Here is a 27,588-nt window from a genome sequence, read left to right as displayed (position 1 = left end):
GGGGCCCGCACGGCGCCCGCCGGCACCGCGCCCCCTGGCGGCCCGGCCCCCTCACCGCCGCCTCGGAGGGTCGCGGGTTCGAGTCCCCTCTCTGGAGAGCCCGCAATGCCACCTCCCCGTGCCGCCCTCGGGCTGTCGGTCCCCTCCTCTGCGCTGAAAATGTTTGTGCCAGGGAGGCTTGAATTTCGCTGAGAATAAGGGGCTGATGTAGCAAAACATGGTCACGCAAATGAAAAATCTTCCTGCGGGCCCCACTGAAGCTGCCATTAGTTAAGGCAGGTTATTTAAATGTGCCTCCCACTCTACACGCTACAGCCTCCTCCAAACTGCTGCCCCCACCCCTGCAGTTATAGAATGGTTGAATGTTAAGGGTTGGAAGGGACCTTAAAGATCATCTAGTCCCAGTCCTCCCCTGCCATGGGCAGGGACACCTCCCACCAGACCAGGTTGTGCAAGTCCTGATCCGAAGTGGCCTTGGACGCTGCCAGAGTTGGGGCATCCACAAGTTCCCTGGGCAACCTGTGCCAGCACCTCATCACAATAAAGAACTTCTTCCTAATATCTAACCTAAATTCCCCTTATTTCAATTTGCACCCATTACTCATTATCCTATCACACAGTTCCTGATGAAGAGTCCCTCTCCGACTTCCCTGGATATTGAAAGGTTGCTCTGAGGTCTCCACACAACTTTCTCTTCTCCAGGCTGAACAGCTCCAACTTTCTCAGCCTGTCTTTGTAGGGGAGGTACTTTAGTCATCTTACTAACTTTGTGGCCTCCTCTAAATTCCATGTACTTATGTTGAGGGCACCAGACTTCACAGTTCTCAATAGGTCCCTGGATCCATACACTGGGGACATGTTCAACTCTCCTGCCCAGGCCTGTGGTGCTTCCACCTGCCCTCTGGGGAGGCAGGAACTCATTTACCCTTTTTACTGTGAACCACAGGTACCTCCAGCATCTCAGCCTCGCGAGCCAGCCCGTGCCCGACCAGGGTGGGGGGGTCCCAGCATCCCCCACCTGGCACCCAGTTAATTTTGGTCCTTGCTTTGCAGGACTGGAGCCCACACAAAGCTTGTGTCAAGTCCAAGGACAATCTTTGCAGCAAACAGCAGAGGGGGAGTTGCAGTTCCTTCCCATCTCTTGGCTGCAGAGCAGCTTCCCAGTAATGTAGTGAACCGCTATTCTTCTTTCAAAACCATTAGAGAGCCTCCCGGCAAACTCTGAAAGTGTTACAACAGCAGAAAACGTTGACATCTGCCACCTCTGTGCTTACTGCCCAGCTCCCAGGGAGGTGGGAATGCTGTGGTTTTTTTAGGCTATAAATCCTTTAACCCTGGGATGATCTGTCCTCTGTGTTAGTGCAGCGCCCTAATCCCAGCTGGAGCCTTTGTACACTACTGTAATATAAATATTTATTAGCTGGCTCAGCTTTCAGGGCTGTGCCTTCACCTCAATAGCATGGTCGTGTTTGGGAGCAGCATGGTCATTTCTGAAGGCTGGGTGTGCTTTGGGGAGGGTTTGAGCACTGGGAGAAGGTGCCAAAGGATCCTTCTCTGTGTTACTATTGCTGATCCTGCTCACTAGGTACCATCATTCAGGCAGCAAAAGCTGTGGGAAGGTGGATTAGTGTCTCCGGTATATTCCTAAGTCACTTTGAACCATGTGGCGTTTAGTGGCCTGAGATTTCTAGGGACTAGTACAGCAAATTAAAAAATATTTACAGCAGAGTGGGAAAAATCCTCTCTGAAAATGGGTCTTTTGACAATGTTGTTCCACACTGCCCTCTAAGATAGATATATAAGAAATACTGGAGGGATTGGAGTCACTGGGCAATGCGCTCATCCTCCTGTGTTTTCAGAGACACCAAACTCACAAACTCCATATTTTTTAAATTGCTTTTTATTGAAATGTAGTACATTAGCAAACCCTAACTAGTCAGTATACACTATTAACATATCAGCATATACCACGTAACTACAATACAGTGTTATACTTACATCAAAACACGTCAACAAGTTCTGCTGCTGGCAAGCTACACTTTCAAAAGGGCCGGAGAGCTCTGACAGTCAGGAGGGCACCGCTTCACCCGCTGTGCCTGTGTCCCCACAGCACCCCCAGGCCCCTGGTAGCTGCTGGAGTGTTTAGGTTACCTGGTCACACCAGTGTGACCCACCTTGCAGCAAGCCAGTTGAAACAGACTTTTCCTTTTACACACAAATTGGTTTTTTGTTGTTGTTGTTGTTGTCCGCTGCAGTCTCCTGTGCCCAAAGGCTGGGGTGTCCCTTCTCTGCTGAGATAAAACAATCCCGTTTTGATGGATTCAGTGCATAGTTAGCCATGGCCTCGAGCAAGTGATCCTGGACAGGCATGGTCATACAGAGAAGCTTTTAGTATTTAACAGCTACTTGCAAATTGCAGCAGGGCTGATGGGACAAGCAGAAGAGCGATGCTACCACTCAGTTTGCTCCAAAAGGTTATTCCCCTTTATAGGAGCAGTGTGACAGGTCTTACCAGTGCTGGGAGGTAAGCCTAGACATACAGGCTGGGAAAAGTCTACCTGCTGATGAGGTGGCAACTGAGGCGGCTTCTTGTTCATGTAGCACCTTCCAGCAAAAGCAGAAAGCAACACGCTGGGATGTTGTCTTGCTGGGACTGCACAAATGGGCAAACAGGAGCTTTGCTTTAACAGCCCCAAACACTCCATTAAACATCCTGTCTTTACAGCAGCAAAGAACAAGTTTACTTTCAAGCCCAGATTTTCCTGTGCTGGAGCATGGGAGGGTTGCTGAGCTGCTGAGCTGTTTTCTGTACCATCCTCGTTCCCAGTGCAGCCCAGGTCTGTGGGAAGGTTGTGGGCAGATACAGCCCTTACTGCCCGAGACACAGACACAGGCACTGGGCAGGGGAAAGGGGAATCCAGAGCAAATCTGGTGGTCCAGGCCTTAGCACAGCCCAGCAGATCTGCTCTGCTGGGAATTAATGGGAATTAATGGCTCCTGTCCCTCCAAGGGGTTTGGGCAGCTGAAGGTCAAATCACAGCCAAGTGAAAATGAGCCCTGGAGCATGTGGGAAGCAGCAGAAAAAAAAAAAAGGCAAACAGCATAGCAAGTGCACACAGCTGAGCTCAGGGAAAATAAAAAGTGCCTGGATCATGAGGGGCTTGTAGATGGATGTAGAGAAAGGAATAGCCCAGCAGAAGTGAGGGAGCCTTCACATGCATGTCCAGTTGATTTTTGGGCTGCAAAACCCCATTCCCAGCTGTATGATGCTCATGTTACACCTCAGCCTGGCATTGAAATCACTCTAAATAGCTTCAACTTTCAATAAAACACTATGTACTTCTTACTCTGCAGGAATATTAATATTTAATTACTAACTCTTTAGGAAAGGGCCTATTTTTGGGCAACACCTTATACTACAGGGGCCTCAAACCCAGGGACCCTGGACATTATTGCCATAAAAAAGAATAAATATTCAGATGTTATTGCACAACCTACACATCCATCTCTGTTCATGTGGGCATCTCCACGAGGTCACTGGGTGGAGGACTGAAAGGATGCTCCATGTAGGGATCCACAGAACAAGCATCCCACAAGGACAGCCCAAATCCCACAGAGCCTGCTTTGGCCAAGAACAACCCACCAGGAACCTCTGTGCTCCCACAGACCGTGATGCTGGTTTGGAGCAATGAATCCCCTCTGAGGGGCTGGCTGGCATGTTGATGGCACAGTGATGTGATGGCACAGTGATGATGAAGATGCTGGAGAACAGGTGGATGGCAGTGCCTGCACAATGGGGACCTTTACCTGGCTCTCCAGAGGAGGAGGAAGCAGGTAGTAATTGATGGAGTGAGATAGCAGAGATTAACTGGGGAGACTTAAGAATGTTTGGGAATGTTGCAGGCTTCTAAAAAGAATAGGGTAATGAAAGGATCAAAACACTGACAGACAACAAGATGTTGATTAGTGCTGCTTTGCAAAGGCTCATGCAAGTGGATTTATTCTCCCTAAAGCACTTTACAAGCACCAAGTGAACCTGCCAGGCCCCTGTGAGGTTGGGGCTTTGACCAACAGCTCAGGACATCACCGACTGGGGGTTATGGAGCACCATGGCTCTGCACCAGGAGCAAAATCCCATCTGGAGCCCTGCTCTTGTCTTGTCACCACATCCCACAAAGAAGGGGTAGGGAGTACTGCTTTTTCTCTTAATTATTTCAAAACCATTGGAAACAAAGCATAAATGAGCACCAATGTACAGATATACAGTCTACCTTTGCCCTGATTTCCCTCCAATCAGCTTAATTGGAGCATCTTTCCCTCCCTCACTCCCTCCACTGCTCAGCAGTTTCCACCGAGTGTGCCAGAGCTCAGGCTGCCCTGAGCAGTGCCCTGTGGTGCAGCAAGTCTAGCAGGGAAAGGAAAAAGTGAAGAAATCTTTAAATATAACAACACATATGCAAGCTGTCATGGCACATCATGCACTCTTCTGCACTGCTCAGACTGGAAAATTAGGTCAAGTATGGCTGTGTAACGAGGGGTGAAAAAGGAGCAAAAGCTTCACTTGGGAAGTTGAAGGTGTTTCCTGAGGTCCCTCCCCTGAGTCCTCCTGCCCTTCTCTCCCCACCCTGCAGGGCTGGCAGCAGCCCTGTGGCTCTTGCATTTGCCCCACTGTGCCTCAGCTTGTGAGCTATTTTCTATGCTGTAGAAAACAAATTACTATTAGCTAAGCAAAATGCCAAATATTTTTAATAATTAAGTCAACTCACTTGCCAGTAATCAGGCTGCAGAGCTGCCTGAACTTCAGCTCAACCCTGGTGCCTTCATCCTTCAGCTCATGACCTGATTGTGGCACTACCTCAAACCTAAATTGGACTGAACAAGTTCTGAAGCCTCAGTGTGACCCATGCTTCCTGAAGAATTTCCTCTGCTCTCCAGTACCCAGTAAAAAGCTCTTGGCTCTCCCAAGCCTTTGCACTATTTTACATGAGTGTGTTTAAAGAAAACAGAAGATGTGTAAAAGTCTCATAACATAGTCCTAAACACATTTGTTGAACTCTTTTTGGTCTTTCTTTGGCTAATGTAGGATACCTGGCTATTCCTATAGCATCCTATAGGTGCCAGGGCAAGCATCCTAGAGCAAGGGGACAGTGCAGATCCCAACACAGGAGCTCACTGGAGAGAGCAATTGTGAGGGTCTTTAGGTAAATTTTAACATGCTTCAAGTTTAATATTTAATGTTGTATTATAGGTAAAAAGCACACTTACGGTCTGGTGTTTGTTTTTTTTTTTACTGGCAATTATCCTCTAAGAACACAAGCAAATCTGGATTTTACGAATGTCTTACGGGAACATGCAAAACTTTCATAGAACAAGAGGCCAGGAAAGAGAAGGTGAAGTGTTGGGGTTTAAATAGTTTGGGGAAACACTTGGAGATAAAAGCTTTTTTTAATATGTAGAAGTCATAAAATGAATGTTGCTGTTGAAAAGCACTTTTTTTTTTTAACCTTAAAAACGATTTTTCCAAGTTACTGGCACTTACAGTCCTTGGTAGATTGCTGTTATGTTTTATTTCTGTGAAATGACTCAAACCACACACAGCACCACTGCAGCAGAACAAGAACAACGATGCTCACCAAGCTTTTTTTATATACTGATTAATATTAAAAGGAAAACCTCAAACTTACCAGCACAGCCCAGAAAAAAAATCACCCATGTTGCTGTGGTGCCTCCTCCCCATGCTAAATATGACTAAGTGGGAGAATGTCTGCTACAGCACGTAGGGATCAATTGCCTGAACAAGCTTTTAATTTTTCCACTGTTGCAAGATTTTCCAAATCCAGGATGCCAATTATAAACATCAGCTCCCTTATCCAAGATGCTACAGCACAAATCCACTTTTACATCACTATGCCAGACTCTGATCTCCACAGAGGCAAACCTGCCCTCTCCCTGCTTAAAACCAAGATGTTCAGTTGGAAATAAGGAAATTTAACAAAATACAAATGACATTATTTATTGTTTTGTCTTTGGGGGCTTTGTGCTTTCTAGCTTTTAAATTTAATTTCCATGCCTTTTCTAGCTTTTCTGTATATCCTGGCACGGATCCTGTATATCCCTGCGAACGGGCTCAACTGGAGCTCAGGAACCATCAGTTTTGGTTTCCTGCCGAACCTGTGCCCTGTTGCTGTTCCTGGTGGCCTTGGGGGAAATCCCTGTGCCAGGCTGAGACAGCCCCTACAAGAAGGATTTGTGTGGAGGATCAGCACCCCATACAAGAGGCTGTCCTACCCAAACCCCACTGTGCACATGCAGAAAAACACCTAGACATTTTTGCATTCAACCAGGAACAGCCAGGTGTCTGTGGGTTTATTGTGACCCTGACTGCCCTCCACAGATAAAAACAAGCCCTATAACATCCTTGAGAGCTGGTGATTTTTCTCTCAGGCATTTGTTTTTGGAAGGTGCCCGCTCTCACGTGTTTACCTGCTGTGATCCTGCAGATGTAATTACGAAAACAGGGGTTGCTCAATCAGCCCCTCTGCCACCCCCGAGCCCTGTATGGGCCTGAGCACAGCTCAGCCAGGCTGGGTTGGGGAGCTCTGCCTGGGCTTGTCTGTTAGGAGCTGTGTCACTGCCCCTCTTGCACATCTGCCAGCAGAGGAAGGATCCTGACCACGACCTGCTGCTGCTCAAGCCACTGCTGGTACTTTCTGTGACCTTCACTTTTGCTTCGCAGGAGAAAGTGGGTGTCAAGATTGTGCTCTTAAGAAGTCTGGGGCTTCAGCACATTTCTGGAGTGAGCTGAATGACAATAAAAGTGCATTTGGTAAATATAAATGTGGGTATTATGAGAAAAACCTCCCTACACTTCACACCACCCACTCTTGAATTATCAGATTAAATAAAGCTGACGCACAGCAACAAAAGTCAAAGGAAGCTCAGCAAAGAGGATCATTTCCTCATTTTACAGAGCTGGGTTCTTCTTTTTTCTCTTAAACATCCATGTTAAAGACACAGCTGAACCACACCTCAGAAAAGGATATATGTTAAGCAGACTGCTATACAATTAAAAACATTATAAAGGAGGGGAAATTCCCCTGCTTGTAGCAAAAGCAGGTGAAATTAAAGCACGGCAGAGCATGTCTTACCTTTCTTTTTGGCTTAATTGATTTCTCAAGATTCCTATACAGAGGGTGAAACTGTGTTTCGTATTACAAGGACACAAAATGCATTTCTACACCTACAGTAACTTAGACTGCAATGGAGAAAAATCCAAACATTCATTAACAGCTATGCATTGTCTGGTAGGAAAAGGTGGAGCAGAAGCGCTCGCTCCTCCACGTCGGCTCTTTTGAGGAACGCTGTGGATGACTTAGCTCCAGAGGTTACACTCGCTCTCCATTTCTGCATTGTTCTCTCAGAAGCTTGCAAACCATATCCATTTCCCCACCACTTTTGTCACATGCTGGTAAAAATTGATTTTTCCTGCAGCGTGTCAAAGCAGTAGCTGCTTTCCTTTCTTCTCCTGCTTTCTGCATTCCCGTTATTGATGTCAGTGGGAAAGGGCACAGCTCAGAGAATGCGATTGTTAAATAACTGTTGCAGATCTCAACGGGAGAATGGGATAAGAAGCTTACCTCTTTTCTTCTCTGTGTAATGCCAACATGCTGGCTTTTAAAAAACCTCAGTGAAAAATTCGGTGGATTTTTTTACCCCCCCCCCCCAAAAAAAAAAAGTTAAGTGAGAAAGAAAGCTAATTCGATTCCTGCATATTTCAAAAAGTCTAATGGTTATCAGGTAGATCAAGTGCTGGTTCTGTGAATGTCCTCTCTACAGAAAGAGACTCACTTGACTTGAGCACACGGAAGGACCAAAAGTATATTCTGTGTACACCATTTTTCTCCTCCTTCAATCAAACTGGAGAAAAAAAAAACCAAGCACCAAGTTCCTTGAAATCTTTCTGCAAACGCAGGTCCTCTCTGCAGCTTGAACGTCAGACTGGCTCGCCACTGTCCGGGGTTAGGTGGGTTGTAGGAAACTCAATGCACTTATAAAGGTCCCTCTCAGAAGGGGCTATTTCACAGTAAGGTTATGGATTGACCAAGATATACGAGTGCTTTTACCAGTCACTGGCCATCTCCTCTACAACCAGTTCCCTTTCTGACATTGCCCAACCACGTGGACAATTAAACAACTGGAAACAGCAGACGCCTGTGTTAAGAGACGCATTTGCAGCACAACACAAACTCTTAGGACCACCGTAAAACCTCTTCTGCGTCGCCGCGGCTGGACCGACACAGCTCCCCATGCTGTTACTCAGCAACTTCCATCAGACAACCTTGCTTGCACACAACTCTTTGTCAGCTCAGAGATGCCACCTCAGAAACCACCCCAGCTGGTCTTCGTCTGTGCAATCGAGAAGGCGGGTTCGTGTTCTGGAAAAAGCAGCTCTTCTTCAGACAAAGGAGATCCATGGAAAGAGTACACAACAATAGGAATGAGAAATGAAAAAAACGGAAAAAGGGCCAGGAAGGAGCATGGATTCCTTTCAGGTTTTGTTCTCGTCATACATGTCCAAGGCAGGCTCGATGGTTGAGAACTCGCTCTCGTAGACCAGGCTTCGAGGGGACAGAGAGTTACGATGGAAGAAGTGACTGCCTGCAAGAGGTAGAACAAAACCACATTAGGAAAACACACAAACAACATAAGAACTGAGTAAAGCATCCTCATACCTGGGTGCTGGCTGCAAATACAGTACACAAGGAAAAAATAGCCACCCTTTAATGCAAACCAGTAACAAGCATATGAAATATTTCACCTCTCTTCACCTCTGTTCATCTGCTCCCCTGACAATTCAAAAAAACTGCTTTCCATATGCATGAACAGGCCCACCACAAACGGCTCTTTCAGATAAAACAGGTCAAGTCTGAGCAAGGCTGGGGCAGGCTGGAGTTTTGCACTTGGTGCTAGCTGTTGATTTACAGCCTTGTAAAGCAGGGATGTGCTTCCTTGGGAAACCCAGAAACCTTCAGTTGACACTGAAGCACTGTGCTGTGCACCACCTCAGTGGCCTGGTGTTCCCGTGGCTCTCTGAACCCACAGATGTGTTTTGCAAGAAGCCCAGCCCTTCTGCTACACAAACGGTTCTCTGAAAGTATCTATCAGATCAGGCCCTTGGCCAAAGCATTTCATTACCTGGCTTCTCAATCCCAGGGGGGAATAGCTGGGAGCTGCTTAGATTACAATACACCAGGCAGCTACATAAGCCAAACTGGAGGCAACTGAAAAGCTTCCAACTTCATCAAGAAGGCACTCGGCAAACCAAGGTGCCTCCAGTTTCAGGCATCAGTGAGGCAAGATCCTCAGGGGATTGCAGTTTTAGCCCTGGTGGATCTTAGGAGCTTAAATCCCCCTTTCTTTGCCAAATTTTAAGCCCAGCCTATGGCATTCTGAAAATAAAGAGCTTACAGAAGATATGAGAATTCAGCTGTTATTGTCCAAAACACCTTTTCTCCTTCCCCAAAAGACACAGATTCAAAAAAACCAAAAAGTAAGTCCTTATTATGATTAAAAATGAAAAACTAGAGTTACAATCAAATGTGTATGATTGTGTAAAAGCAAAAGTAAAGATGAATTTTGCACTTATCAAAGCAGAGGAATCACAGCAGCACTGGCTGGGAGAGCCAGGGACTCTCTAGATGGACTCCATGAAAACTTCAGCATGCTGTGCCAGCAAGCTGCCATCTCAGTCTGCAGCAAACTCCTTCCTGAGCTGCACAGAGATTGTGTGCCCAGGCCAAATCCTTGCTCAAAACAGCAAGAAACTGGAGCTGGGCAACGGATCTGCTGCTCTTTTACCACCAAAAGCCAGTACACACACTCGCTCCAAAATTCGCAAGGAGAAGTTCTCATAAGCAAATTAATTTATTTCTGATCTTGTTGTTAACTGAAACAAAGTGAAATTAGTAGTTACACTGCATAGGACTAAATCGTTCACTCTGCCAGGAGCACATATCCAGGTTTCAAATAAATAAACAAACAAATATAAATAAATAAGGGTTGAGTATTTTGAGGGAACATAAACTTGGAACTATGACTTTCCAGATGATCATAGTCAGACTCCAACAACTGGACTTGATGATCTTAGAGGTCTTTTCCAACCTCAGTGATTCTATAATTCAAACAAAAAAACCCAAACCTGCTTTGAAATGATACCAGATAAAACTGATTTCAAGATTGTGTTATGGGTCAGGATAATTTAATTTTTGACGAGTGAGTCTCATGTTGCAGTTGAAATAAGCCTTGGATATTGGATGTTTCACCTCCCTTTCCTCCAACTGCTGCAATGCTACACACAACCAATCCTCAAACAAACCAAAGCGGTTTCTAAAAGCTTGGTGTTGCTTTTGTTTTTATTACACAGAAATCAAACACAGGTTTGGAAGCAGACGGCCCAGGCCATCAACTCCTCTGTGCACCCAGACTTCCACTCCAGCAGACTCGAGGGAGAGATTTAATCAACAGGCTGAGAGGTCATCTGACAACAAATATTTTATATTAATCTGGAAATAGGCAGCATATATCTTACACTTCTAAAATTCTTTACTGTGATGTTTTTGTCCTTGGCAGAAGAAATGCAAGCCACCCACTCCCAGGGAGGCTGCATGTTTCCATGCAGATAGACATCTCTTGGCTTCCATACCACTTCTGGGACACATTGCTCCGTCTTTTCCTAAATGTCTCCTCTCTCATGCAGTGCAGCCTGCCCAGGGCTGAGGATCCAGCTGCTGCCTCGGTGTTTTCCAGCACTCAATCTTCAGGTGTTCCATTAACCAGGTCGGGACCATTGCCCACAGCCCACGGCTGGAGCAGCAGAGTCAGCAGGGCACAGTGACCCAGCCACGCTCCTCTTAATGTAGAAAATTGCTAATGTTTGTTTAAAAATGTGGCATCAGTCCAGATGATAAATTTACTGAATAAATGTATTTTAAGGACAAGTACAAACATCCGCAGTTCCAAATTCAGCTCATGAGTCTGTTCTTCCTATTTTGCACTTACTAAGAAAGATCAACATTTACCCCTTTACATTTCCCAAATGGGAAGGCTGCATGCAGTTTTGATACAAGAAAATGAATCCTTCAGTGCTCTCTGCCACTATTCTTCATTATACACTTTAAAAGAACTTTTCCTATTGCTTGCGTTGAGCCTGAAAATAATCATATTACCCTGGAATTGATCTTTATACCTATCAAAGGATGCCACGGAACTGGGCACAATACCAAGGCCAAAAATTCAAGAGATACAGCACTGCAGGTGCATCAGGACTAAGCATCACCTGGTGTTCCCTTTCTGTCTGAAAGTATTTTAATGCCCTTAGTCATTAATCAGGGCCATCTTCTGCCACAAGCTGCAGTCCCTCCACAGCTCCTCTGGCATGATGGCTTCTTACTGTGGGAATCTGATCAGAGCACTCCCTGTCTCAGACAATCTGTTTTAAACACCCTCTCAGTTAAGGAACAACAGAGTGGGATAATTCATAAAGCACTGTTTCCTTGAAGCCAGTTTATCAGGAAAACTGTGACATGGTGTCCATCGTGGAGACATGGTGGGATGACTGCCACAACTGGAGCACTGCCATGGATGGCTGAAAGCTCTTCAGAAGGGATAGGCAAGGAGAGGCATTGGGGTAGCCCTGTGCCTCAGGGATTTGATTGTCTGGAGTTTAATGATAGTGGGGGTTGAGTGTTTATGGGTAAGAACTGGAGAAAGGCCAACAGGGCACATGGAAATGGTCAGTGACCTGCTAACACCACTCAGACATGGACAAGTCCATGGGGCCGGATGGGATCCATCCAAGGGCACTGAGGGAGCTGGTGGAAGTGCTCACTGAGCCACTTTCCATCATTTACCAGCAGTCCCAGTGAACTGGGGAGGTCCCAGCTGACTGGAGGTTTAGCAAAAAAACCCTCTACAAGAAGGGCTGGAAGAGAGATCTGGGGAACTACAGCCTGACCTTGGTGCCAGGGAAGGTCTTGGGATCGAGTCCATCTTTGAACACATGCCGAGTGTGATCACACAGCACGTACAGGGCAACCAGGGGCTCAGGCCCAGCCAGCACAGGTTTAGGAAAGGCAGGTCCTGCTTAATTAACCTGGTCTGCTTCTACAATAAGGTGATGAGTTTAGTGGATGAGGGGAAGGCTGTGGATGTGTCTACCTGTACTTTGTAAAGCCTTTGACACTGTGTCCCACAGCATTGTCCTGGAGAAACTGGACAGGTACACTCTTCACTGGGTTAAGAACTGGCTGGATGTCTGGGCTCAGAAAGTGGTGGAGAATGGAATTAAACCTGGTTGGTGACAAGTCACTGGTGTTCCCCCAGGCTCAGTACTGGGGCTGGTCCTGTTTAATGTCTTTAGGGATGATCTGGACGAGGTGACTGAGTGCACTCAGCACGTTTGCAGGTGACACCAGGGTGGATGTGAGAGCTGATCTGCTGGAGGGCAGGAAGGCTCCACAGAGGGATCTGGACAGGCTGGATTGAGGCATTTAAAGGACATATTCAGTGGTGGGTTTTGCAACACTGGGTTAATGACTGCACTTGATCACCTCAGAGGGGTTTTCCAACCTAAGTGATTCTATGAAAAACTTTGGGAATTTCCTTCTTGTGCCTATCCAGAGTAAAAAAAAAATCGAGTCCATCTTTGAACACATTTATTTCATTAACAGATAGTCATAGCTCACCTGACCTAGAAGTAACCTAGCAGAAATTGTCTATGTTTTTATTCACACTTTGTTGAGACAATTGTTAAAGGCTCAAAAAACAATTAGAAAAGATGGTGCTGAGTTATTTAAATCTCTATGTGAATCTCCCTCTATGGAGGGAGATTCACTAAAATGTCCTATCAGCCTTTCCATTCCAAATATCACTCAACTTCTCCTGCTGTTGTTCTATAGAAGAAACAAGAACTGGAGCTGTTGTGGTGCTTTTTGCAGCTGGGTCATGACTCTGCTCAGGCTGTCTCTGCACATCCCTCCCAACAGCACTAAATAGCACTTAAGGAATTTTTTTCAGGAGACAAGCACAAACTTATCAGTTCTACTACTGCTGTTGAGAGATGGGTGAAAAAAACATATATCATGCTCTAACCACATTTCTCCATTTTTGGCAACAGTCAGTTGACACACACTGTACTTTAAAAGCAGACAGTCCTCAGACACAGTATGTTTGAAGCTTTTTTCTTTCCATGAGGAAGTCCAATGGGGTTTTCCAGTCTTTCAAAAGGCACTTACTGCTCTATTGATTGTTTTCATATTTCTTTCAGAATTTCACAAGGACACACTGAAGAAGAATTCTATTAAATGCACTGAAGCTATCACACATTTCATTTCTTATTATAAAAGCTGCCTTCTCAGCTGAAGTCTGATGGACAAATAAGAATTAAGAAACAATTTTAATGCAGCATCTGGCTGTGTTCCTAACTTCTAAAAGTGCCTATACATAAAAATAAAATTAAATTAAATCCCCTGGTTCCCAGTACATAAAAAAATTAAACCTTACAGTAAAATTGCTTCTCTCTGTTCGTTTAATTAATTTAGAAAGCATTCCGTTTCGAACATCTACATCTTGATCCCAGAACAACAAAAACAACCAAACACAGAACAGGCTTTAACTTCTGTCAATTACTTTTTCCTTCCTGACTTGTTACCTTCATCTACCCATCTGATTAAACTCAAGCATTAGCATTTGGCTGGGACTCAGACCCTCGTGTTTTAACTGACTGTTGTGACATTACTCACACTCTGCTTGCATAAGTCAACTTGTGTGAAACAGCCGGAGCGAGGACAGCGAGGAGAGATGTTTTCCCTCTGACTCCTCACCACTAAAGAAGCCACGGCAAGAAGGAACATGCTTACATAGAGTTTCTACATCAAATGATTTGAATCTGAACCAAAACTAACCCATCTAGCTCTGAAAGGAGGTTTCACATACGGCAGCGGGGGAAACGCAATGTTTCCACTTGTTATTAGGAAGGAAGAAGCGGTTTAGAGCAGCTTCACTTTTATCAAAAAGAAGGGTGGGGTGAAAGTAAAAGACAGAAAAGGTTTATGATTTGTATTTTGAGACAACAGCATTGCAAACCTTCAGCAATGCCTGACCTCAAGGCAAAAATTATACTGCCATGCTCCCAGTGCGACACGGGAGCATTACAGAAGGAAAAACTGAGAAAATGTTCCTATTTCAAATTAATTCCCAGTTGGAGTCAAGGTAAGTCCGTTATATGGACTTACACAAGAATGCTTGGCCCAGCTTTTTTTCCCCTAATAAGTTGGTATGGAATGATTGCTACTAATACTTGTTAGTCACTTCAGTGGTGGGTGGCATCATAACGACGGCACTGCATGAGATTTCCACTCCTGTGTCCCAAAACGAATGGAGAATAATAGAGAACTGCAATGATGAAATCATTCAAAGGAAATAAAGCACCTTATAAAATTTACAAAATCCTCTCAGACTTGAGTACTAACACAGAAAGCCCAAGAAGAATGAAATTCTCACAGAGTAAGATTTCATAATTAAAGTTGTTTTTTTTTTTATTTCTTCACTTTTTCCTTAATACAAAGCTTTGGCATCAGCAAATTTTATGAAAAAATAGAATGTACTAAATAATTGCTTGTGCTGCATGATCGATAAATGATGCATAAAAATAGGTGTCTCTCTCCGAGGCAATCGGCCGGAAAGCGTTTCTTCAATACCATTCTGCTCTGCGGGGCAGAAAAAAAAAGGAACAAAATATTTATGTTAAAGTTAATACTGCCAATACTGAAAAAAAAATAAAAATAAAAATAAAAATAATTAAAAAAAAATCCTGTAAAAGTAAGCTAGTGAAATGTGACTAATTATACAAGGCCAGAGCATTAAGAGAGGTCTGTATCTGTCACGTCGTTCTTACAGGACAGCCAGAGGTCTGAGCACTTCTAAGCTTTCGAGGACACTTCATCTGCTACTGAAAACTTTCTCTAACTGGTGCTATCCAGTATCTGGGCTTTTTGGGCTGAAACCCACAGTTATACAGTAATTTCTGTCTGTTCTCTAAGCAGGAAGGCAAAATGTGCTGCTTCTGTTCCTTTCAAACACCACCTAAATCTTTTAACAGTAATACTGAAAGGATATTTTGAGACCAAGAGAAAGCAGCTGGTTCCTTATTCTCTTGTCACTGAGACAATGTTTACTTTTATCACAAATATTTAAAAAATGCACCTGTGTATATATACATATACACAAACATACATATACACAGTTAAATATGTATATACTCACAACACCAGAACTATTGGTCTAAATAAATATCTTTAAGCTGAGGGAAGGACATAGAAAAAAAGGAACAAGATATGGTTTTAGATGAGTTTTAAAGGAGAATATTTGGCACCTTTTACATGCATCAGCATATTACATGAACTCATTCTTGCTGCTGTTGTTTTCTGATAAGAAAAACTCCTCTGCTTCCTTCTGAAACACTACCATAACAAAGGCAGGGTATGCCAGCATTGCTTTTTATATGGAGAGCAGCATAAAAAGCAGATATGCAGTTATGACATTTAATAAAAATTGCAGTGAAAAGGAGCTACCATATATCTGGCACGATATTCAGCACAGAAAAATGCATTGTCTGGCACTTGGGAACACAAGGTGTCAATGAAACAATAAATCTAAGCATTAGTGTCATTTTAAACTGTCTAAAATGAGTAGCCAAACACAGCAGCACTTGTGGAGGCTGCTCGGATCCCAACGGATTCAGATGAAGCTGAGCTGAGGTTAAAGGCTACAGCAAGATACCTCATTTACCCAAATAAGTGATTTTTGACAGCTCTGGTTTCTGTGGTTGTGAGTTTCCTTAAATCTGCCTCAAGTATACACTTGTAGGAGCTCGCATTTCAATTCCTATCACTTGGGAAAGGTGCTCTCCTTGTATCACCACACCCTTTGTGAAAACACTTTGCTGGAGGCCCAACCTCTCTTGCCAGTGTGAAGCAGCTTGTCCTTCCAGTACAAACAGACCCAGATCCCACTGAGCAAAAGGCAAGGAAGAGTTGCAAGGCAAGGCAGGAATGCAGCTGCTATCGGTGCCCACATCTGGATGACACCACCAGGGCTGCAACTCCTCCTCCTCCCTAATGACCTGCAAGTGCTTGGAAATGCAGACATTCCCGTTTTACAGCTCCTCTTGCTCCATGCCTTCCCAAGCTACTCTTCTGGGCAGATGAACTATGTTCAGCTGCAGCTTTGTTGCCAAGTTGCCGACTGAGGGATGCAATTTCAAGATTTTGACAAATGGGGGAAAAAAATAATAATCAGGAGACTTGATAGGACTATTTGAACTTCTAAAACTTTTCTTCATGGAGCCCTTTTGGAATCAGCATGTGAAAAGAGGAGGAAAGGAAGATTTGCAACTTAGTGGTAGAGATCCCTGATGACCAATGCTAAGGCCCCTCCTGAAGATGATTAGCTTGTGACTGTCTAAAATTTTACACTGGAGACTATTAGACATGTTTACATCTTACTGAGAAGGACACCTTATACTTTCCAAACAGCAATAAAAGTAAAAAAACTCCTTCTTTCTCTTATCTCAAGCAAAAAAAAAAAAAGAAGAAAATTATCTTTATAAAGCTACATTTCCAGGCTGCACAGCAGACTGCCTTTGAATCTCACCCCACTTCTGGGAGAGAGATCAACACATTAATGGAAACTCAGCTGCGTCAAGATGTTCAGAGATAAAGAAAGATGTTGACACTTTGCCTTCCCAAGTAAATAAATAAATTATGATTAAACATATATCATGAGCTCAGATATTCCGTACATCTACATGAGAATAGCTAGATGTACCTAGATAATAGATCTGCAGAATAGATTTATACTTGCCCACACACAGAACTATAAAAAAGAGACTGAAAGTCATGTTCTAGGGTAATTTCTTGTCCACCTTGTCTGAAGGGAGGCTGGGGGGTTCTGTATAAATTAAGAAAGCAGGGAAGCAAGTATCTCTTCATTTAAGAGAGAAGTAACAGTACTGCATTCATTGCTTTCATCTCTCCCTCTCCTAAGAGCAAAAAGGTAGTTTTCTGTTTAAACACTTTGTTTTTTCTTAGCTGAGAGTGTGCCAACTAGGAATACAGATTTATTTTTTTTAATATGAATTTGACTATAAAATTGAGGTCAAAACTGTCGAAGGTAACTGCTAGTAGTTTTTTTGGCTCTGTCAGGTGCATTTTGAACATGGGAATTTAACATCAGAAATGTTTACCTAGACCACTGATCAAAAACTGAACATAAAATATTCTCTATTTCCCCTGTTTCAGGTCTCCACTTAGGAAGGAGATTTCCTCAGACAATCCAGTTAAATATAAATTAAGAGGGCCTCTGGATGTTACCCTGAAACCTACAGTTAACAGACACACTTGTATTTGAGAAAAGCAGGAAAGGAATTTGGTTCCTTGACAGCTGGGTTTTCCCCTTTCTCTATTCCCTTGGTATGTATTCCCAATGTTGTCCATGACACACACCCACCAGAAATACACAGAAACATCTGAATATTTACTTACTCATTAGCATTCAAGCTAGCTGTGGCTTTGATGATCATGTAGCAGAGTGTAAGGGCACTGAGGAGGCCAAAACTGGCAATAATAAACCATTCTTCTGTTGACAAAGGAAAGGGAGGAAATCACTCGTGGGAGAAGGCTTATGTCAAAGCGATGCCAATATTCCCCTCAAACACCACTGGTGGAAGGCAAGAGGCTTCTAAGCCATGACTGGCCCCAGGAGGTGAAGCAGAAGGAGGTTAAGCCACAGAGTTACTGACGGGAGAAGGCTAGCAAAGAAGAAGTGGAGAGAGGTGCGGAAAAAAAGCATGGCACAACATTTCCTGGCTGAGCCCAAGGGTTAGTGATAAAGAAAGATTACTTAACAATGTAAAGTGAAATGTGGGATCAAGGGAAAACGTAATGAAAACTCTGTCCACCCCCCAAAGTCAGAAAGACTGTCAGGGTCGGGTTAGATTTGGTGAGATGTGGCTCTTCACGTAAGCACACCCAATGCCCTGTCACACTTCAGTTGTGTCTTCGCCCCCATCCCTCCCAAATAAATGTTATAGTGTTACTTAAAACCCAACAAAACCCAGGATAGTTTGCCCAACGGTAAAACATAACTAGAATTTTCTATTTAATAGACAGAAATACATGTGGAAAAATAACTTCTGACATTAGTGTAGACATACAGACCCATTAACAAAATAAAACATAGTATAAAGAAGGCTATTATAAAGAATGTTCACTATTCATTGTTCTCCCTCCTCAAAATCAATTTGGCATATAGTAACAGTTTGGAATACAGACACTGTTGTCGAATATGGCTTTTGGTTTAACTCTCATGCATCAAAGAATGCATGTGTCATCCATAAAACCCAAACATTTCAAGAGCCCTTTCTGAAGCTTTATTTTATAAACATTGTCAGAATGAACTGTTGCTGATTATTTCTTGTTTTACCCTGGCATCCCATCTGTGCACGAGCAGCACTACAGTTGGGAACAGACGGTAAAAACACCTTCTGTAAAACCAATTAGTGAAAAGTGAAAACTACAGAGGTTTCCCACCCGTGACAAGGGAGCAGCACAGCAACAGATCCGCTCTCGTTCAACAGAGCTGAGTGCAAGGTGAACCAAAGGTCAAACACTGGATGGCAAAGTGACTTAGTGGCTTTGTAGAAAACCTAGACTTTGTATGTGGATTTTCCCTTCTCAGATCAGGACGTTTCTAGATACAGACTACGTTTTTCATAAGATGAGATTTTTTTAAATGAGACATTTACTTTTCTACAGCATCTAAAGAAACACCCAAATGGACTGCATCAGTTACGACAGTGTCACCAAGTTCAAAATCTAGATCACAGATGCACATAAGCAAAATACAAGGAGAAAATTAGACTGTTGTACATGTGCACGGATTCTATTTTTGCAATTCAGTCAGCAAAACAACCATTCATGCATCAAGTTGAGACTGTACAGCATATGGAAAAATGATGCAATTCTACACATACTGTATTCATTATAGTGCTACTGCACATTAAAAACCCTAGGTAAAATCCAGTGAGTGGAAATTTTCCATGCTGCTCTTATGGATAAGAGCTTGCAAGCAGCGCAGGAACAGCTTTCTGATGTTATAAAACACTTGGACAATACTCAAATGTTGGTACATCAAACGCTTTTTTTAATTCACAAATTTTGTAAGAAAAAACACTTGCTAAGTGACGTCAGAGTTCCAGTAGCAATGTTCTCAGGGGAAAAAATGTCTGCAGAAATAGTAATCAGCTAAAATATTTATATTTGTGTAAATTATTGCATGTAATGTATTCCGAAAGGATAAATAATGGTTTTGGCAACCCAGACTCTTGTCCTGGTTACCAAATTCAGGAAGGTTATTTCGGTGCCATTTTAGTTCATCCAGGGTTCTTCACATGCAGATCTAAATGGATATACCATTAATAATGGAAGTGTTGGCACTGTCTTACCTAGAGTTATTGGTTTCAATAAGGAGCATATGCCTCTCGCAGAGACACCGAGGTCACCTTTGTCCCTGCGGGACCATCCATCACCACGGCCCTGCAGCACAGAGCCACAGGAAGCCACGGAAGGGCACTGGGAGCCAGAGGGAACTTACTTGTCACTGCGATGTTGATCTCCCCTGACCTCGGTGTCAGTTCTCCGTCCTGTGGCAGCTGGGACATCCCGGAGGTGTGCAGGGGCTCCAGGCTGAGGGAGCTGTCGGTGGCGAAGTGGACGCGCCGGCTGGCCGGCTGCCCCTGGGTGAGCCTCTCCATGTCAAAGGCTACGGTGTCTGTGCATGGCACATTTGGCTGGGGGGAAAAACCCGACTCCACGTTACCAGGGGGAACATTCTGCACTTAGCAAACCTATAAATTAAGTAGAACCACATGCACACACGCTTTTTCAGCCGCTCTGGCTGTCCCTGAGGTCGCACGGGAGAGAAACACGAGTTAATAACTTCTACCTTAAAGAGGTGGAGGAAGAAGCAGAAAAAAAGGATTAAGATTCAAGGAAGGGACTCAAAAGGATTAAGATTCAATTCAAGAAAGGGACTCAAACACACTTGTTTCACAGCCTGTGCCTGTCTGGTTTACCACAATGAGCCATGACAACATATTCTGAATTCTACCGTGTCCTCTTCTAAAAACCCAGGTATGTCATTAATTGCAAAAACTGATCACTCACAATGTAAGTGCAACTATTTCTTAGAAATTTGCAACTAAAAATTTGACACAGCTAAAAATGGAGGCCTGATTATTCTCAGTGGCTTGATTCAAAAGCCACTTTAGACAGTCTCTCCATATGTTCTCTCTTCCTTCTGAAAAGAGCATCGCTCCCACTTGAGGATTTTTTCCCCATATGGGAAAGATTAAAAAAATCCTCTTTGAAGTTTTTCACTGCTATCCCTTTATGAACTGGTCAACAAAAGCAGTCCTGAGGGATCCCAGAAGCCATGAACTGCTTGAGGAAAACTCACTGGTCTCAGCTAAGGTGTGACTTTTAATGTGCAAACAAATTTAAGACTGCCTACAGCTGACCACAAAACCAAGAGATTTACAGAATAAATTTAACAAGGAAGGATTGAAAGGAGTTGAGAAAAGGGAAGATTTTAGAGAAACTAGTAAAATTCCAGTAGATAAGAAATTGTTCTAAATACAAATACAACAATATATTCTCAACAAGCAACTAAGGAAAGGAAGAACAACAAATCAGCAGCGAAGAAATTAGTAAAAAACCCCAAACACTTTCTGAGTAAGGATGCTGTAACACCATTCCCTCTCTCTCCCCTACAATTATTCCTCCTGTTCTGGGTCTCAGACATGGGAGGAAGAGGAGCTCACAACAGATCCACTTACCACAATTCCCAGTGCCTTCAAAATGTTCAGTTTACACATTGGACATGTACAGTGCTCACTGAGCCATGGATCCACACAGACTTTGTGGAACACGTGCCTAGAAGAACAGAGAGAGCACATACATAGTTTGTAAACAATTCTATTGTATACAAAGAGAACTACTCCAACAAAATTTTGGATAACTGTTTTTCTAAATAAAACAGCAGAACAAATTTTAGAATCGGCAATATTCTGTGCTGATTGCAATAATTAAAAAAAAAAAAATCAAAACCTCTTGCTTGCTTTCACCACCCTTTACTAATGGTTCAACTAGGAAGAAGCACTTTAAAGTAAGATTTTTAAAATTACTTTTTACCCTTTTATTGTGAATATGCACATGGGTAGAAGAATTAGGGTCATACCATTTCCATCACAATCTTGTGTAAAGTCTTGTCTCAGTTTTGATGTAGAACCTGGCCATAAATTGGGTAGGAAGAACATAGATCCACCAGCAGTCAATTTTATTCACAAGTCAGTGGAACCAACTCAAGCACGTTTGTGTTTGACTTTGAAAGGGCTTTTATAGTTATCACATCAAAGTAAAAAGAAGGCTTTTCCTGCAATCAGTATTTCTTGATATCAAGAAGGAAAACATGTCCATCATCATATGATAGTCATTAAAAAAAAAGGAATAATCTTTCAAAGATGGAAAGGCAAACAGGGCTTGTATTTGCAGAGCAGGGAACTGCAACAGACAACAGTGTGACTTGCCACCTACACTGCATACAAAGTCTTAGTCACACACCTGAATATGAATGTAACAGTGCTGGGATTGATAGAAACCAATATATCAAGGAAGGACCATGCAGAGACCAAAACAACACATCTAAATTAAAGGAAGTAAAGGAAACGCCCTCCTAGCTTTTCAGAAGGCAAAGAACTTTTCAGAGCATATTCATGGCAGAAGTGGGTATCACTAGACATTCCTATGATCAGAGCCCAGATCCTTCATTTCCAGTGGCACTGACTGCAGAGCAAGAAGCCAGTCAGAGCAGGCACACCCGAACACACAGACTGGTGACCATGACAAAGATCAGCAATTACAAGGGCTGCTTAGTCAGCGAAGAGCTGTGCTCTGGAACCAGCAGGCGAGGGGGCAGGGGCAGAACAAGGAGTTCTTGCCATCTATTTGAGGCAGCAGTGTGGTCTGTAAGAGGTCAGGAGTGCCCCCAAGGCAGCATAAAGTTGATATAACCTCTGTCTCCTCCTTTCTCGGGTTATGCTTTGCTGCTCTGTGCCTCAGTAAGCTCGTCATGGTGTCTGGAACTTCTTTGCCACCCATCCCTTGGGATTTTAAAAGCAGAGACCAAATGAGGCATGTTACAAGATAATTCTCTTTGAAATCTCTGGAAAGAGACTTGAGAGAAAGAACCTCCTGAAACTGTCAACAAACATAGAAAAAGACAGTCTGTAATTATGTTCTGTCTATGGCTACTCAGACTAATGGAGGGACTAAAGAACATGAACATTATCAGGTTCCAGGCAGCTACAGGTGTATGTCCTATCTGTACTAAGTAAAGATGCACAGATTTTGAGTGTAAAATAGTCAACAGAAGATGGACAGGGAGCAAAAGAACTTTGCTTATCTATATCTTAGACAATGCAGGAATAGAAAGTTGCAGAATATCTCAGCTAGTCCCTTGGCTGGCCTGTGTCCTCTAGCAAGATGGAAATCATAAAAACCAGGATATGTACAGTGCCTTTTGTTCAAGTAATTACCCAAAAGAGACTCACTTCTATTATTATGAAGTCCTATTGCATTCCCTTTATTACTTGCAAAACTACAGGAAACAATGTTTAGAAACCCTGGGTGACAGAAAATGGTTTGAAACCTTCTGAAACATATAGAGATGCTATTTTTCTGTGTTTGGCAAATTATGACTTTTATTTGCTTATGTTTTCTTGTAAGTCTCTGGAGTCTGTTTTTTAAAGTAGAACAGACCTGAAAATCTAATATTTTGGAAAAGAGCAGACATCAAGACTCCACAGAAGTATGAAAACAGCTTTATTATATTGTTATCAGCTAATCAGTGCTGTAGAAGCACTCAGATCAAGTGATGCAGGCAACTGATAGGAATGCCAACATGCATCCAATAAATATTATGAGTTATTTTAAAAAGTCATTAGCAGTTTGGAATATATATATATATATATAATATATATATACACACACAGCTCAATTGTTTTTGTGACCTCCTAATTCTTGGCTTTTAGTCCCTAAATCTTCAAGGATGTTTATTAATGTATTTCAAAGAAGTGCAGTTCTCCATAGGTTATTGATTTAGATGAACATGGCTCTGCCTACTACTTACAGTTTCTCTACTCTTTAAAAAGTTTGCTGATAGCATCACTGAGGCTCAGGCTTTGTCTGGATTTCTCAGTTATACAGAAATGAAGACAGTAAACAAGAATTATCTTAAAAACTCAGCCTGACAAAGTAAGCCCTTGCAATTTCTGTTATCATAAACCTCTGCCTTCCTATTTCTGTCATTTGTTTCCCAAGACCATAAATCTGAGGAGTTCCTAGCGAGTTGCTCTTGGTCACAGCAGCTGATGATGTTCCCTCAGGAGTTACACACTGGGGAGTGAAGTGTGACACAGCTTCTGCTGCTTCTCCAGCCCCAGGGCTGAAGGGAGCTCAGCCAGCAGCCAGGCTGGGAGCACTGACTGAGTCTCCCACACAGGCAGGATTCCAGACAGGTGACCTGCAGGTATTTTTCCACTCTGTCAGCACACCCAATCCAACTGCCCTCCAGCTTGTAATGAACACTGTAACGCCGACTCTTGTACATCACGGCTCCTTTGCAGCACTTCCCAGGGAAAAAATGAGCTGGGAAAGCTCTTTTGGTGGTGTAATGGCTCCAAATTCGCATGTCACATCAGGACAAGGGTTTGAATGACTGCTGTTTTCCAAGAGCTCACCACAATTCCCTGCTCTCAGTGCAGTATCCCACCAAAGGGACCTTTGCTGCTGCAAAGTGGCATCTTTGGCTACTACTGTCCTCATCCTAGGGGTCTGAACTTCACAGCAGGGAGCACAGAGCTCCAGGACAGGAACACAGCTGAGGAGGGATGTCTGGCCTGCTGCAGATGGAAGGAAGGTGCCAGGTGTACCCCCAGGCAGGCAATGCCTCCATGCTTCCCACAAATACAGAGTATTGCTGGGGGAAGAGAGAGACTGTCCTTGCAAGCAGGTAGCAGAGAAAGTGGGGACTGTGCAGAGGAATTGCAGAAAGCAGAAAGGATGTCATCAAGATACTGTGTTAATTTGGTCTCAAAAAGAAAAAGGCAGCTATTTGCAGCAGCACAGAATCAAACACATGAAAATCTAAAAATCTGGCTTAGTCACTTTTGTCACTTTCCTCCTTGCCAAGTACAGGAATTAAGAATTTGGCTCAAAACCCATTTATTTTAACATATTCACTACTCCTTTAATTGCTCTCCTACCTTGTCAACTCCTTCCTTCCCAGGCCATCTTTCTGCCCTTTCCAATGTCACACTCTGCTTTTCTCTAACCTGTCACTTTGCTCTCCCCTTCCCTTATCTCTCACTAGTCCTTCACACTACCCCTTCCTGATCACTTTTCACCCGGTGCCTGCTCAGCCCCTGTGTGATGGTAGAATAAAACTATCTGAATAAAGAAAGCTGTCCATGAGGTTTGTATTTTGCTATGTCTGACATTTGTTTCCTCTACTTATTTTTAACTTACACAATGACATTCACAAAAGACACATTCCTCAAGCTTTTAAGCCTAAAACAGATGGCTGCCTTGTCCCTCTGTGCACTAAAACTGTAGGAATGTCCATAGGCTGCTGGTATTGAACAATTACTCTCTCTGAAGCAAAAAATGAACTGCAAACAGTGCAGCTGAATTTCTACACTTTTCACTTTAGTTTACTTTTAAATCGGTCACAATTTCCCACATTCCACAAACCTTTACACCCCAAATATGGTGTTTCACTACAGAATTTCAGGTGCAACTTGCTCAGCTGCTGGCAGATTTTGCCTGCTGTGTCTGCCCAGACCAGACTCCTCTACTGAGGGACAGAGTGACAGACCACACCTAACTGCAGAGAACAATTGTGGTACCAAAGGGAAAGGCTACTTTTAAATTGATGAAAGCAGGAAGGATGTCACATGTCAGTGATTCCTACTGTCTAATGATTATAGCTTCCTCAACAGGCACAGTATGAAAAACGTCCAGCCTTTCATTTCTTCCTCTTGGTTGAGTCATTTTCTCCATGGTTTTCTTGCAATTTATCTTCTCATCTGGCTTAAGAGACTCTCTCGTAGTTTTCTTTCATTGCCTGTCTGCTGGTTTGTTTTATTTCTAAACTAACATTGCATGTTGCAATAAATTGGAGGGTGAAGTATGAGGGAGGAGAAAGGGATTAAACCTCCAAAACAAGATTCTGGGAGAAGTGTCTCAGGTGCTGAAGACTGAAAAAATCTTACACGGAATCTGAAATTTATGGGGCTCATCTCTGCACGTACTAGTTGGCTTTTCATCTACAAATAGAAAAATGTCTTGTGGAAAGCATCCATCTCACTGTTTGTGCCTAGCCTAGATGGCTTTGCATTCAACTTAAAGCTGAGCTGCAGCACATGAAAAGTGAGATTTAAAAAAGGAGTAGAAAGTGAACATAAAAGTTGTCATACAGCCTTTGGCAGGAATGTAACCTGAGCCTTCACTGACCTCATGTTCTTGTGAAAAGCAGAACAGAAAGGGATCTACACAAGAGCCTTGATCTCTCTTTTACATGGGAGGCTGCACTGGGGCAGGTTGTGCTGAGGTGGCAGCCAGGTGCACCTTCACTCCCTGAAGCAGCTGTAACCACCCCTGAGGGCAGGGAGCTTCCTGCCTGCAGGACTGCAGCTCCCCGAGGGTGTCTGAAAGAAAAGGACTTCTATTTTTTTTTAATTGAAAAAAACCCCACAAAAGCAATGATCACCTTATTTAAATGGTCTGTATCTCATCTCTGGACACCAGCAACACACCCCTTGGACAAAGGCAGTTGTTTAACTAAGGAAGTTGGCTTTTAATCCCAACTCTGCCTTGTGCTCAGTGGGAGAAGATGATTTTTCTCCCAGGGGAAGACTCATTCTCTCTTCAGTGGAAAGGACCTACCCCTGCCCTCTGTTCAGCACCAAGAGAAAGGCACAGAGGAGTGGGACTTGAGAACTTTCGTTCCACATCACTGAACCTCACAGCACCACCCTGAACTACACAAGTGAAGCTTTCTTAGGAGGTAGTTTAATCACACAATCATTTTAGTAGTCCAAAGCTGGTGTGCAGTTTCCAGAAGTTCCTCCCCTGATTTCCAAATAACCTTCTGCATAACATTAAAGACCAGGGCTTAATTCATATATACAGGCTTCACTTGAGATTACAATAAATGATGTAACTCTCTGGAATTACTTAACACTTGGGAGTACATTTGTTAGGGCAAGAGCACATAATCTTGAGTAAAAATGAAATGCCAACACATCCACATGACCAAAAGCTCCCAAATCTTTACAATCTAAGACCAAGCTCTTCTATTCCCAAATATTTTCATGAGAGTTTCTAAACAATCATTTGTAGGGTATATTAACAAAACAACACTGAAAATCTAATCCGGGTCATTGTTTCCCACCATCCGAGAGGTAAAGAACACAGAGAAAAGCAAATTGAAAACTGAATTAGACTTTTGGCTTCAGAAGTAGAACACACAAATATTTTGATCAGTAAGATATAAAATAATACTGTTTTCCTTTCAGGATGATAGAAATACATGAAGCATTGGAAGACAAATATTCCAGCTATTCAGAACAGCCTGCAGGAGGATTTAGAAGACAAATAATGAGGTCTTATGTGCTGCTGCCTGACTGAAGAGCAACTCCAACACATGACCTTGCTGGTTCTAGACTATCATGCAGAACCATTTACATACCAAGCACAGGCCAAATTACTGGATCTTGTTGCATATATACAACATAACTTACACATGGTTTTCGTGCCTGGAGATAAGGAGAAAGCTTTGCATTTCAGAATACAAGGGAAAGATGTCCTTGGTAATGTTTAAGGCTATCAAAATGTACTGGTTCATCAAAATCAATCACCAGGTGGAAAAGTATTTAAAAGCATCTCTCAAAGAGCAAATATGCCAAAACAACTCAAGAATGGAATGGAAGCAAACTGAAAACCTGTAAAAACCTGTTAAGAGAATGTCATAAAAGGAGGAGGAAGTTGTGATATTTTAAGAACTAATGCAGAATAATCAACAAGTACAAATCTTCAGGCACAAGCCAAGACCACACTGCACTGGAGAGACCAAAGAGATGACAGCACTGTGGTTGACTGATGACAGAGGAGGTATGAGGGTTGCAAAGGCTGCATTCCCATTCCCCACAGTTTGAGAACCCAGCAGCCAATGTTGCACATGTACTGTGCAAAATGCTGCAGCTGTACCTCGGTCATTATACTGAAGTTTTTTGAGTCTGCCCACCACTTGGTCCTTAAACCTGCACCCCCACTTCGCTGCAACCTCAACAACTCCACTGCCAATACACCCAAATTGCCCATCTTCAATATCAATCTGTTTAATGTCCACACT

The 27,588-nt window shown here is 43.2% G+C and overlaps 1 protein-coding gene across 3 annotated transcripts in view; it reads right to left on the bottom strand.

The window, feature by feature from the left end:
• Positions 1 to 1,882: 1,882 nt before the first annotated feature.
• Positions 1,883 to 27,588, bottom strand: part of RNF130 (ring finger protein 130) — a 54,927-nt gene continuing 29,221 nt past the window's right edge. The window contains exons 6-9 of one of the 3 annotated variants that reach the window (XM_027643247.1): positions 20,954 to 21,050; positions 19,711 to 19,906; positions 17,601 to 17,694; positions 1,883 to 8,658 (exon numbers count right to left, since the gene is read on the bottom strand). In XM_027643247.1, the coding sequence (XP_027499048.1) occupies positions 8,637 to 8,658; positions 17,601 to 17,694; positions 19,711 to 19,906; positions 20,954 to 21,050 (409 nt within the window). In that variant the 3' untranslated portion in view covers positions 1,883 to 8,636. Of the gene's footprint in view, positions 8,659 to 14,617; positions 14,766 to 17,600; positions 17,695 to 19,710; positions 19,907 to 20,953; positions 21,051 to 27,588 lie in introns of those variants that run through there. The other 2 variants (XM_027643248.1, XM_027643249.1) reach the window with 2 other exon arrangements.

Source organism: Corapipo altera, unplaced genomic scaffold (assembly GCF_003945725.1).
Source record: "Corapipo altera isolate COAL_440 unplaced genomic scaffold, ASM394572v1 75, whole genome shotgun sequence".
Lineage (NCBI taxonomy): Eukaryota > Metazoa > Chordata > Aves > Passeriformes > Pipridae > Corapipo > Corapipo altera.
This window is presented reverse-complemented; position numbering and strand designations above follow the sequence as displayed.